Source organism: Porites lutea, chromosome 4 (assembly GCF_958299795.1).
Source record: "Porites lutea chromosome 4, jaPorLute2.1, whole genome shotgun sequence".
Taxonomy (NCBI): Eukaryota; Metazoa; Cnidaria; class Anthozoa; order Scleractinia; family Poritidae; genus Porites; species Porites lutea.
The window spans coordinates 50464609-50477353 of NC_133204.1; the positions used below are offsets into that span (position 1 = coordinate 50464609).

General features: G+C 35.8%; 1 protein-coding gene across 1 annotated transcript; it reads right to left on the reverse strand.

Annotated features, from left to right (window-relative positions):
- Positions 1 to 2764: 2764 nt before the first annotated feature.
- LOC140933982 (uncharacterized) lies at positions 2765 to 12268 on the reverse strand. The gene is made up of 2 exons (XM_073383672.1): positions 5769 to 12268; positions 2765 to 5185 (listed from the first exon to the last, which is right to left on the reverse strand). The coding sequence occupies exon 1, from the start codon at positions 12199 to 12201 to the stop codon at positions 6064 to 6066; it is 6138 nt and encodes a 2045-aa protein (XP_073239773.1). The 5' UTR covers positions 12202 to 12268; the 3' UTR covers positions 2765 to 5185; positions 5769 to 6063.
- Between the last annotated feature and the right edge of the window lie 477 nt (positions 12269 to 12745).

Genomic DNA, 12745 nt, shown 5'->3' on the forward strand with positions numbered 1-12745 from the left:
AAAAATGTTCATGTTTAATCCGAACCTTTTTTTTGTAACCTTTTAAATCAAACTTTGATTGGGCTTACTAAACCAGGTAGAAATTTTGGGTTGGGCGCGTCCCAGAAAAGCAGAAAACACCTTTAATGACATTGAAATAGTTGAAGAAGATATCCAGGATGTCGTCAAGCCAGTCTTTAGACAGTTTCGAAGTGCGCAAATAAGGTATTTTTATGATTAATCCTACACACTTTTGGTAACATTTTCTTAACATCTTTTTTCAAGCTTATTTCGCTAAGTTTAAATTTTGGGCTACCCGCATCCAAGAAACGCCCAAAGAACCTTTAATTACATTTGATTAGTGGCATAATATCTTAAAAATATCGTGCAGATTTTTTTTAGAGAGTTTTTAAGCGCGCAAACATAAAAAAATGTTCATGTTTAATCCGAACCTTTTTTTTGTAACCTTTTAAATCAAACTTTGATTGGGCTTACTAAACCAGGTAGAAATTTTGGGTTGGGCGCGTCCCGGAAAAGCAGAAAACACCTTTAATGACATTGAAATAGTTGAAGAAGATATCCAGGATGTCGTCAAGCCAGTCTTTAGACAGTTTCGAAGTGCGCAAATAAGGTATTTTTATGATTAATCCTACACACTTTTGGTAACATTTTCTTAACATCTTTTTTTAAGCTTATTTCGCTAAGTTTAAATTTTGGGCTACCCGCATCCAAAAAACGCCAAAAGAACCTTTAATTACATTTGATTAGTGGCATAATATCTTAAAAATATCGTGCAGATTTTTTTTAGAGAGTTTTTAAGCGCGCAAACATAAAAAAATGTTCATGTTTAATCCCAACCTTTTTTTTGTAACCTTTTAAATCAAACTTTGATTGGGCTTACTAAACCAGGTAGAAATTTTGGGTTGGGCGCGTCCCGGAAAAGCAGAAAACACCTTTAATGACATTGAAATAGTTGAAGAAGATATCCAGGATGTCGTCAAGCCAGTCTTTAGACAGTTTCGAAGTGCGCAAATAAGGTATTTTTATGATTAATCCTACACACTTTTGGTAACATTTTCTTAACATCTTTTTTTAAGCTTATTTCGCTAAGTTTAAATTTTGGGCTACCCGCATCCAAAAAACGCCAAAAGAACCTTTAATTACATTTGATTAGTGGCATAATATCTTAAAAATATCGTGCAGATTTTTTTTAGAGAGTTTTTAAGCGCGCAAACATAAAAAAATGTTCATGTTTAATCCCAACCTTTTTTTTGTAACCTTTTAAATCAAACTTTGATTGGGCTTACTAAACCAGGTAGAAATTTTGGGTTGGGCGCGTCCCGGAAAAGCAGAAAACACCTTTAATGACATTGAAATAGTTGAAGAAGATATCCAGGATGTCGTCAAGCCAGTCTTTAGACAGTTTCGAAGTGCGCAAATAAGGTGTTTTTATGATTAATCTTACACACTTTTGGTAACATTTTCTTAACATCTTTTTTTAAGCTTATTTCGCTAAGTTTAAATTTTGGGCTACCCGCATCCAAGAAACGCCCAAAGAACCTTTAATTACATTTGATTAGTGGCATAATATCTTAAAAATATCGTGCAGATTTTTTTTAGAGAGTTTTTAAGCGCGCAAACATAAAAAAATGTTCATGTTTAATCCGAACCTTTTTTTTGTAACCTTTTAAATCAAACTTTGATTGGGCTTACTAAACCAGGTAGAAATTTTGGGTTGGGCGCGTCCCGGAAAAGCAGAAAACACCTTTAATGACATTGAAATAGTTGAAGAAGATATCCAGGATGTCGTCAAGCCAGTCTTTAGACAGTTTCGAAGTGCGCAAATAAGGTATTTTTATGATTAATCCTACACACTTTTGGTAACATTTTCTTAACATCTTTTTTTAAGCTTATTTCGCTAAGTTTAAATTTTGGGCTACCCTCATCCAAAAAACGCCCAAAGAACCTTTAATTACATTTGATTAGTGGCATAATATCTTAAAAATATCGTGCAGATTTTTTTTAGAGAGTTTTTAAGCGCGCAAACATAAAAAAATGTTCATGTTTAATCCGAACCTTTTTTTTGTAACCTTTTAAATCAAACTTTGATTGGGCTTACTAAACCAGGTAGAAATTTTGGGTTGGGCGCATCCTGGAAAAGCAGAAAACACCTTTAATGACATTGAAATAGTTGAAGAAGATATCCAGGATGTGGTCAAGCCAGTCTTTAGACAGTTTCGAAGTGCGCAAATAAGGTATTTTTATGATTAATCCTACACACTTTTGGTAACATTTTCTTAACATCTTTTTTCAAGCTTATTTCGCTAAGTTTAAATTTTGGGCTACCCGCATCCAAGAAACGCCCAAAGAACCTTTAATTACATTTGATTAGTGGCATAATATCTTAAAAATATCGTGCAGATTTTTTTTAGAGAGTTTTTAAGCGCGCAAACATAAAAAAATGTTCATGTTTAATCCGAACCTTTTTTTTGTAACCTTTTAAATCAAACTTTGATTGGCCTTACTAAACCAGGTAGAAATTTTGGGTTGGGCGCGTCCCGGAAAAGCAGAAAACACCTTTAATGACATTGAAATAGTTGAAGAAGATATCCAGGATGTCGTCAAGCCAGTCTTTAGACAGTTTCGAAGTGCGCAAATAAGGTATGTTTATGACTAGTAGTAATCAAAGATTAATAAGTGCGTTCGAAGTTCAATGAATTTAGCTAAAATCATACAAAAACAGAGGAGGAAATTAGTTGAGAGATTAAATGAGAAAGACGAAGTATTTAAAGAGCAACATGAACAATAGCAACTTTAATAGTGAAACCCAAATATGTAACCAAAGATGTTTATCTACTTAGTTACAATGTAGTTTAGATACTGATTGTGGGAGACTAACTTTTGTAACAGTAACATGAATGATAGTAACTTGAATAGTTACAAGGGATTGGTTAGTTGCAAGGGAAAATGTAACAAAACATGTTAGTCTACTCAGTATCTTGAAAAACTGAAAATGATAGAGTAGATTTTATAACAACAACATGAGGCTATGATGAAGTTCAAAATGCTATGAAAATGAGATTTTTCCATGTCTAAACGTTTCGTGTCTGTGTGTCATAGCATTGTTTAACAATTTTTCTTAACTTAACAGTAACCTGGATGATACTAACTCGATTAGTCACAAGGTAAAATGCAATAATTAAAACATGTCAATCTACTCATTTACAATGTAGTTCAGATACTAAATGAGTGAGACTAATTTTTGTAACGGTAACATGAATAATGGTAAATTGAATAGTTTCAAGAAAGTTATGAAGTTGGTAATGCTATGAAACTTTTTGCAATGTTTAAAAGTTCTGGTGTTTGCATGTCATACCATAGTTTAACAAAAAAATTTTAATAGTAACATGAATAGTAACTTGAATAGTTGCATGGGATTGGTTAGTTGCAAGAGAAAATGTAAAAAAACATGTCAATCTACTCAGTATCTTGAAAAACTGAAAGAGATAGACTAAATTTTATAACAAGAACTGGAACATGAAGCTGTGATGAAGTTCAAAATGCTATGAAACTTAGATTTTTTTCCATGTCTAAATATTTCGTGTTTGTGTGTCATAGCATTGTTTAACTATTTTTCTTATCTTAACAGTAACCAGGGCCGGGTTGTTCAAAGCGCGATTAAGCAAACCCAGGGTTAGCGTCAATTTTTATTCCAGTTAAATTAATAACCAAAAGAGATTTTCTTAAGGATTCTTGCTCTTTAGTTTTATTTTTCGATTTGACTTCATGTGCAGCTTATAATTAGCTTTTGAAATCTTTTTAAACAAAAGAGATTAAATCTTTGATTAAGCTTTAATCGTGGGTTAGCAGTAATCGTCTTTTGAACAACTGGGCCCTGGATGATACTAACTCGATTAGTCACAAGGTAAAATGCAATAATTAAAACATGAGAATCTACTCATTTACAATGTAGTTTAGATACTAAATGAGCGAGACTAATTTTTCTAACAGTAACATGAATAATAGTAAATGGAATAGTTTCAAGAAAGTTTAATATGAAATTCAAAAATTAAGTGCTATAAAAGTTTTTGCGATATCTAAAAGTTTTAGTGTTTGTATCTCATAGCATGAATTATTAGTAACTTAAATAGTTACTAGAGATTGGTTTGTTACAAAGGAAAATGCAACAAAACATGTTAAATGGCAATTTTTTCAATGTCCACAAGTTTTCGCGTTTGCGTGTCAAAGCATACTTTAACTGTGTCTAGGTTTAAGACAGCCTCTGTGATTTCCTCCTCTGTTGTTTCATTTGCAATTAAGTGACAAATTGAAAACAACTTTGGCACTGCTTCTTGATAAACCTGTAGCTGAAGCTTCTGCAGTGGTTGTTTGGAGTTTTGGATATGGATCTTGAGTGTCCACTTTACACTGCAGCTGGTTGCCTTTTGTGTTACTTTGCAGTTATCGCAGACTGCAATTTTTCCCTTGATTGTAACTTTTTTTGAACATGAACAACAACAGTTGTATTTGGTGACACTGCTTATTCCTAGTATTTCTCCAATGGTTTCTGTTGTTGTTGAGATGTCACTGACTTCAGGTAATGTTTGTTTGAAGGGTTCAGCGTCCTTGATGGTGTATAAATTATCTTGTTTTGGTGTGTTCAAGTATCTTTGATTCTGAGATACTTTCATTCTCAAGTTGTTGAAGAAATAGGTGGACTGTGGTGTGACGCTGTCAACATGCTCACCCCAGAAAATAACTTTTATGTAACCAGATGGATCAACTATATAGCCTTCCTGTTTTTTGACAGGAGAATCTTGGATGACTATAGTTTTGGTCGCACTTAGATGTGATATCTTTCCTTTTATTGACACTAGCTGTTGTGGTGCTACTTTTGACAAGGATGCAATTGATGTGACATCATCTTGTGCTTTGTATGGAAAATCAGCTGTTGTTGAAGTGATGGTTGTGTTCCTGTTTATTACTACATCACTTCGTCCATACTTATTGCTGATGTTAAAATTTGAAATTTTAACCGGTGATCTTTGTGCGGCCATTGCATCAAGAGTTTCCTTCTTTTCAGTTGCAAAGCATACACTGCCAATGAGATCTTTCTCTGTCTGAAGGTGGCAGTTAAAGTAGCTTGTTGGTCCAGATTTTTTTACTGGTGAGACATTATGCACAAAGCAAGTTATGTCTTGTTTTTCTGTAGGAGGAGGTAAAAAGATATTTAGATTAATGTAATAAATTTGGCATGGATGGGATTACTGCATAAGGTAGCTTGTGTTATTTGAAAAAAACATATGTGTAAATATTAGTCTCCTTGTTTCATGTACTGTAAATCCTCTATTAAGCCCACAGGGGGCTTATTGTTTTAAGGCGCATTGGGGGGGGGGGGGGGGGGGGCTAAATAGAAAGGAAGGGCTTAATAGAAGGGGAAGTGTTAAAATTTAGCAAAACAGGAGCAGTTCACCACTCATTAATTACTGTAATTAAGATTATTTTTAGTACAAATAACAGTGATATTTTGGCCAAAGTTCGCCACCAACATGCAAGAGGTGTGAGAAAAATAAATTGTATCATATAACTACATGAGAACATTAAAGGGTGACAAAAGTGATAGGAAACAGTGTACATCTAATACCTAGATGTTCAAAATAATATGTTTTATTAATGAGAGCATATAGAGCAGGTAAGGTTATAAAATGATTTTAAAACAAGAAGCATTAGTTTAATAGAAGAAAGGAACGTATAACCATAATATTTAAGTATGACCGGGAGATACATACCTGAAGCCATATTAGATCTCTGTCTTGTCTGTTGAAAAAAAAAAAAAAATAAGGATGTATACAGATGTTTTAGGAGGGTGTTTAAAATACCTTTAAACCCTAGTTAATACAACACTCTGAAACATTACATGGAACTTTGCTTTAAATGTAGTTGGAAAGTGAACTATTTATAACCATAAAAAAAAATCATTTATGTATGCATGTGTTGAAGGCCGTATAATCAATTTATTCTAATTAATCAATTTTGGGTGCTGTACTGTTGTGAGTGACTTTGTTCGCATCACTCAACTTGGGATCAATTTATATTTGCTAGATTATATAGCCTGCTTTCTTCTTCAAGTCTATATTTTAAATTAGTGGATTTCTTAAGACTCTTAAGTCTTTCAAAAGTCATTGGTTCAATAATACAAGATGAAAGTGTTTTCACTCTGCTTATAGCTACATATGAAATGCCTGCAGTAGTTTCAGTCTGACCAATGTCAATCCATGCTTTTGGCAGTGTTAACCCTTGGCTCTTGTGTATTGTGATTGCCCAAGCAAGTTTGAGAGGCAACTGTTGTCTCTCATGTAAACCATCTAGTGTCTGTGAGGTTATTGTTATTGGGCATATAGGCACACATCGTGGAATGCTATCACTGATAGATGGACCTCTATACTCATTAAATTTTACTATGACAGCGACAGGCAAGTCTGGTGGTTGCTGGTTGTTTGCATAAATGAAATCTTCAACCGTTCCAGTTGCACCGTTACAAAGTCCAACATCTATCCATAGGTTCATGGTAAGCATTACATGTGCACCTTTTGCAAGGAAAATGGTCGGTTGTAAACCTGACATGTCATCCGAACTTGCTTTCTTAGCTATATCACTAGAGTGACGTGCAGTGATGCAGGCTATTGGCTGATGAAGTTCTGATAACTGTTCAAAGTTATAATTAGCAACTTCTTCATTGCTGAAATAGAGCCTAGTGGCATCTTGAAACTCATTCACGTTCAATGCTATGGAAGGCTGTCTTGCCAAAAGAAGTTTCCAATCTTGCTCATTAGAATCTCCTGTGCGAAGGCGTATGAGTAAATCTCTAAACTGAGCTTGCTGTTGATTTAAGCCTTGAACCCTCTGGTTTACTGACAGTTTTACAACATTGCCAAACATGTGATAAGCTAAATAGCCTTGTTCACCTGTAGAACTGGAGGGTCTCGAATGATATAATGGCTTATCTGCCACTGGAGGCAATTGAGCTGGGTCACCAACTAATATCATGGATTTACCACCAAATACTTCGTCATTTTTGCCTGTTGCTTGTCGGCAGCGTCTATCAATCCAGCCAAACAATGTTTGTCCTAGCATAGAGTATTCATCAATTAGGATATAACTGATATCTTTCAGCTTGGTTTGTAATGTGACAAGCCCTTGTCCTGTTAATTCTTTGTTATGTCTTGGGCCAACAGGCAATTTTAATAGTGAATGGATTGTACATCCGTTTATGTTAAATGAAGCTTTGCCAGTTGTGGCAGTCACTGCACAAGAGTGTTGGAGCAGGTTTCGGATGGCATTAATGAGGTAACTTTTCCCTGTACCGGCAACTCCAAGTATAATAAGAAGCAATGGATCTTTAGGGCAGGCTTGTTCAGAATGTGCTTTCACCATATTGTAGGCATGTCTTTGCATGTCACTGAATGTATTAACATCAATATTTTGTTGTTGCAAACCAAAGGTAGAATCCAAAGTATCTTTCTTAGTTTTTATCCAGGATGGCATTTCCTGTATTAAGTGATTTGCATACTTAATCTTGTCATTTTGCCAGTCATAATCAGGCTGAGAGGTTTGTTGTGTTATATTATCTTGGTTAACAAAATACCCAGGTATGAGATCTGCTAAATCCATCCACTCTTCACGCTGTGGAAGCTCTTCTGAAGAGTGCTCTATATTTGGTTCCTCTTCTGTGTTATTCTGTACACTTTGTAGTTTTTCATACCAGTCAGGAACATGCTCTTCAGCATATGGTGTTTGTAGAAATTCCTTCCATTTTGTGATGTATATTTCATCAGTGCCTTCCTGACAATCCCAGGCATTGTCTTGTGTAGTATGCCAAGGTTTGTGCTTAAGTAACTGATATTTGCAATAAAGTCCAAAATTTGGACCTTTTGAATTGGAAGAAAATACTGGAAAAACTCTGGGAATCATGTTATGAGGCTGAACTGTTAGTTTTTTGTTGACAAGTTTGTATTTTGTTGCAAAATGAATGAAATTAAGAGCCATTATATCTGGGATGGTTTGAATATATTTTTCCCTTTTAGCGTAAGTATCAAGCAATGAGTCATTGGTTACAGTATCTCCATCATTTGTTATAGTTTTGATTCTACGTGAACCATTTAGACTAATAGGTACCACATTAAATGATGAGCTGACAAGTTTCAGTGACATGAGATGATGCATAGTCTCTTGTGCAGAGAAGTCACGTTGGCCAAGTGACTTCATTATCACTTTTTTTATCAATTTTGTAGGGTTGCTATTGTTGTTGCAATTACGGACAATAGAATTAAATGCAAGTTTCATTACAAGTGACTTTGGTTCACCTTTTGAAGCATATTTTGCAAGGTATTCAACACATGCATGATAATCAATGATCACTTGAATATCACAGTTTGCCCTCCAGCCTTGAAGCTGAAGTCGTTGGTGATTATTGAGTCTGCTATCATTCCTCTTTGTTATGATCTTTGCTTTGTATTGAGTGCTTCGATCTTTTGTATGAATGGGCTCAAACTCTAGTTTTGTATTAACACAAGGTTCAAATGGAAACTTAAATCTACATTTCAGTTCTGTTTCGTTTTGTTTCTTTCTAAGACAATAGTTTGTACTACAGCGAGTGTGCCTTTGTACAGTATTCAACAAATCAACATAATCTTGTTCAGAGTCTTGTAAACTTACAAGGTCCTTGTGACGCTTTTGACAAGGATGAATAGAGGGCTTCACCCATGTGCCATTATCTGGTGGATCTGGATTATATGTAGACAATAACCAATCTACATACTGACAAACTACCTGGGAAGCCTTTTTCCCATCCACTATCTGTTGATTGAGTTCTAGTATATTGACTTGCTCAGCTGTATTAGTGGACATTTCAGCCAAATAGCCTTTTAGAGCTGTTTCTGAGAGTTTACATAAACCTGGATCATTTTTCAGCTTTGCTACACCATGACAATGTATACTACCTCTAGCTTGATATTCAAATCTGTACCAGTGCCACTCAGCATCTAGTGAATTGTATAACCAGTATTTAATAAAACTTTCTAAACGCTGTGTAAAGAACCAGTCTGTAATATGAGGATTGTTAATCACATTCTGCCGTTTGTTGTCAGTTGAATTATTACTGACTGAGTTGCCAAAAATTGCATGAAGTTCAGGCCAATGCATATCAGCAGAGGAGAATGTGAAAAAGAATGTTGGAGCTCCAGCATGGGCTATTATTGCTTTTAAATCTTCTTTAGCTTTGTGCCAATAAGCATTAGAACCAGTAATGTTACTAAGATAGCGTGATATCTTAGATATAAACATACTTGTGTTATTGCTAGTTGCCATTTGCCGCAGCTCTTCAGCAGTCAAATGAGCTTCTCCTGGGTTTTGTTTTAGGAACATGCCTGTCTGTTGCAGAATACGTTTTCTTTGTATCATATTCAATGCCCAGTAACCAAATCTGGGGTGAGTAGCAAAGCGATATACCCATTTGTCATTCTTGTTTTCTCCAAACTTTAAAAGGTCCTTTACTCTTTCTCCGAGTGGTATATCTCGGCGTAATGATGGGTTAGTAGGATCACCCTTACCATCTGGAAATAATGTTGGGAAAGCCATTGTTGCTAAAAAGGGAGTTACATACTCGTTTAATGGTTCACTGCCAACTGTTGGCCAGGGCAAGTGATTAGAATCATTAGACAATTGTTGGCGCACAGCTTCTATTTCTTGCTGCTGACACTCTGGAATAGGCAGAAAACTACTCATTTCAGTACCCTCATTATAAACAATGTCATCTTCATTTTGAGGACCTAAGTCAGGTTCACATGTGGCATCCAAATCTATATTCTCTGTTTCAACCGAGAGAAGACCATGTGGAACACCATGTTCTGGTAAAGAATTTAAAGAATTTTGATTGATGGTTATGTCCTTGTAGTGTGAGTTATTATTAACAAGCCATTGTAGTGCATCAGCTACATTTTGCCTTCGCACTGTCACATCTTTAAAACTGTTCTCTTTACCTTTCATCTTAACAACAATAACAGATAGATCTTTTGGGTATCTAGGCAGAGAATGTGCTAGTTCAGCTATATCCTGAGGCAAATTGATACAGTGGCCTGAATAGCCCCTTTGTCCACCAGGTTTTATGTAAACTCGCATAACAGGAAGTGCACGTGCAATAAGCATTTCTTCTACTTGGGTTAACCCCTGCAGTTGTAAAGGTACTAATGATGGCACCATGTCATTTTCCTTAGAAAACTTTTTTGGTTGTTGTTTATCTCGTATGCACCTCTGACACTGGTAGTGATCAACCTTCCTTGGACTGGATTTCAATGGCCATGCTTCAAAACAGACAGTGCATTGGCAAACTGAATACTGATTGGACTTATGAAAATCGTTCATGTTATTTTGTGCATGTTTTTGTTCATGAACTGGACCAGCAGAGCTCTCTTTTTGTCCTGCAGAAATTGTTTGAGACCTTTTATAACTGGCTCTCCTATTTGCAAGTCTCTCTTTTCGCTTTTCAACAGTTTCTTCAGACGTTCTTTTTCTATAAGAGTCTTTGTAACTTTTTAGTCTCTCTTTTTGCTTTTCAACAGTTTCTTCAGACACTCTTTTTCTATAAGTGTCTCTCTTATTTTTAAGTCTCTCTTTTCGCTTTTCAGCAGTTTCTTCAGACATTGCTTTTCTATAAGTGCCTCTCTTATCTTCAAGTCTGCTTGCCCTTTCATTAGCTGTTTCTGTATATTTGACTCTTTTCATGTAATTTCTGTGCTTAAGAAGTCTACCATGTCTGTTTTCATTGGTTTCTGATAATTTTCTCTTTATGCATGTGAGTTTGTTTTTATATCTACTGTTTTTGTCAGTCAATGTTGAAACATAATGCAACTCGTTAATATATCCAATAAATATTGTCTTTCGTCCATCCTGATCAGCAACAGGAGTTAAGATTGTACTTTCAGGTGAATTTATATTAGACTGTGTGATATGAATGACACAGTTGTATGCATTGGCCACAGCTTGCATTATGATGTTATCACACCATGTGCCTTGTTTTGACATTTGTTGAATATAGTTATTCCAGTGATCATTAGAAATGCTTTCAATATACAATTCTGGGTAACTCTGTAAATGGCCAATTCCAGCCATACGAATTTCAAGATGCAAGTCAGCAGTCCTATACAGTTGGTGCGAAACTGATTTAAAGAAACAATCTCCAAATCCACCTACATCATGTGGTATAAGTCCTATGAGACGAAGCCTTTCAGTTAAACAATCCCATGGTAAATCATGACTAACAGCATTCTCAGGAGACATACCTCCATTTAATTTTGAATTATCATTATGAGTTTGAGGAAAGCTTTTTCCACCAGAATTCATTAAATCTGCCACACGGATATGTGTTTGTCTACAGTTACATGTAGAATAGTTATCTGTTGTTGTAAATTTTCTTTTCTGTATGTTCATGTAAAAAACAAATTTACTATAATAATGATCATTGGTATACCAGAATTTCCAGGTGTTGTAATTTCTACATAAATTAGTGATAAAAGAACTGTCTGGAAGATGTTGTCTTACAAAAGACTTGATTCTATTCCTAGACTTCGTATTACTTAGTGCCTTTAGAATTATTTTAACAGGAACGCGAGATGGTTCCCTGTCCCTTTTCCTCTGACAATTCACTCTTTTCTTACGAACTTCAACATTTTCAGAAATAGTTACACTATGATTTTCAATTTTCTCAGAAGAATAACTTGTCAAAGCCTTATCATGATCTTGTGAACTACAATCACCACTTATCAGCCCGGTAACCATTTGACTTTTGTCACTTTTCATTTGGCGCAATGGCCATCGAGCAGAATGACTCGGTTTATTTGCTTTGTGACCACAACGGGTCATTTGGCGCAATGGCCACCGAGTACAATGACTCGGTTTGTTTGGTTTGTATTTGTGACCGCTATGGGTCAAAGCACAATGGCTTGGTAGATTTGCTTTGAGACAACTTTGTGTCAGAGTTATCGGTTGATTTGCTTTGTTGTTCGGCAAATTCGAGGACATCAATTCAAAGCAGGAGAGCAGCGAAGGTCTTCGGTTTGTTGTAGTTCGGACAACGCCGACATCGGGCTTTCTACATGCTCTTGGAGTACTAAAAAGTTTCCTGGTAAGGCTTTGACAAGTTGAAGCGATGAACTTTTTAAGAAACATCGCATGAAGTTTGAGAAAAATAAATGAACTTACCGAATAATCCAAAGATATCCACGGAGGCGACACGGACGCACGAGCACCTTGCACTCGCACGAGGTATAGTTGCGTGCGCACTCGCACGAGGTATAGTTGCTTGCGCATAAAAATAGTTGTGTGCGCATGTCCACCAGGTGAGCCCGCAATTTCTTTGGCCGGCTATTGGGCTTAAAACTCGTGCGCGCGCTTAATAATTATTCAAAATGGCGCAGATTTTGAACATCGCCCGTCCAAGTAACCAAAAATCTCGAATCTTCACGCCTGGCATGCACAGGTATCCCATCGACCACAGGACCCCCAAAGATTACGAAGCGTTCTCCTAACGTCGAACGCAATTAATCCTACACACTTTTGGTAACATTTTCTTAACATCTTTTTTCAAGCTTATTTCGCTAAGTTTAAATTTTGGGCTACCCGCATCCAAGAAACGCCCAAAGAACCTTTAATTACATTTGATTGGTGGCATAATATCTTAAAAATATCGTGCAGATTTTTTTTAGAGAGTTTT

Coding starts and splice junctions, on each gene's coding strand:
- LOC140933982 (XM_073383672.1), bottom strand. CDS start 12,201: ATGTTTCTTAAAAAGTTCATCGCTTCAACTTGTCAAAGCCTTACCAGG.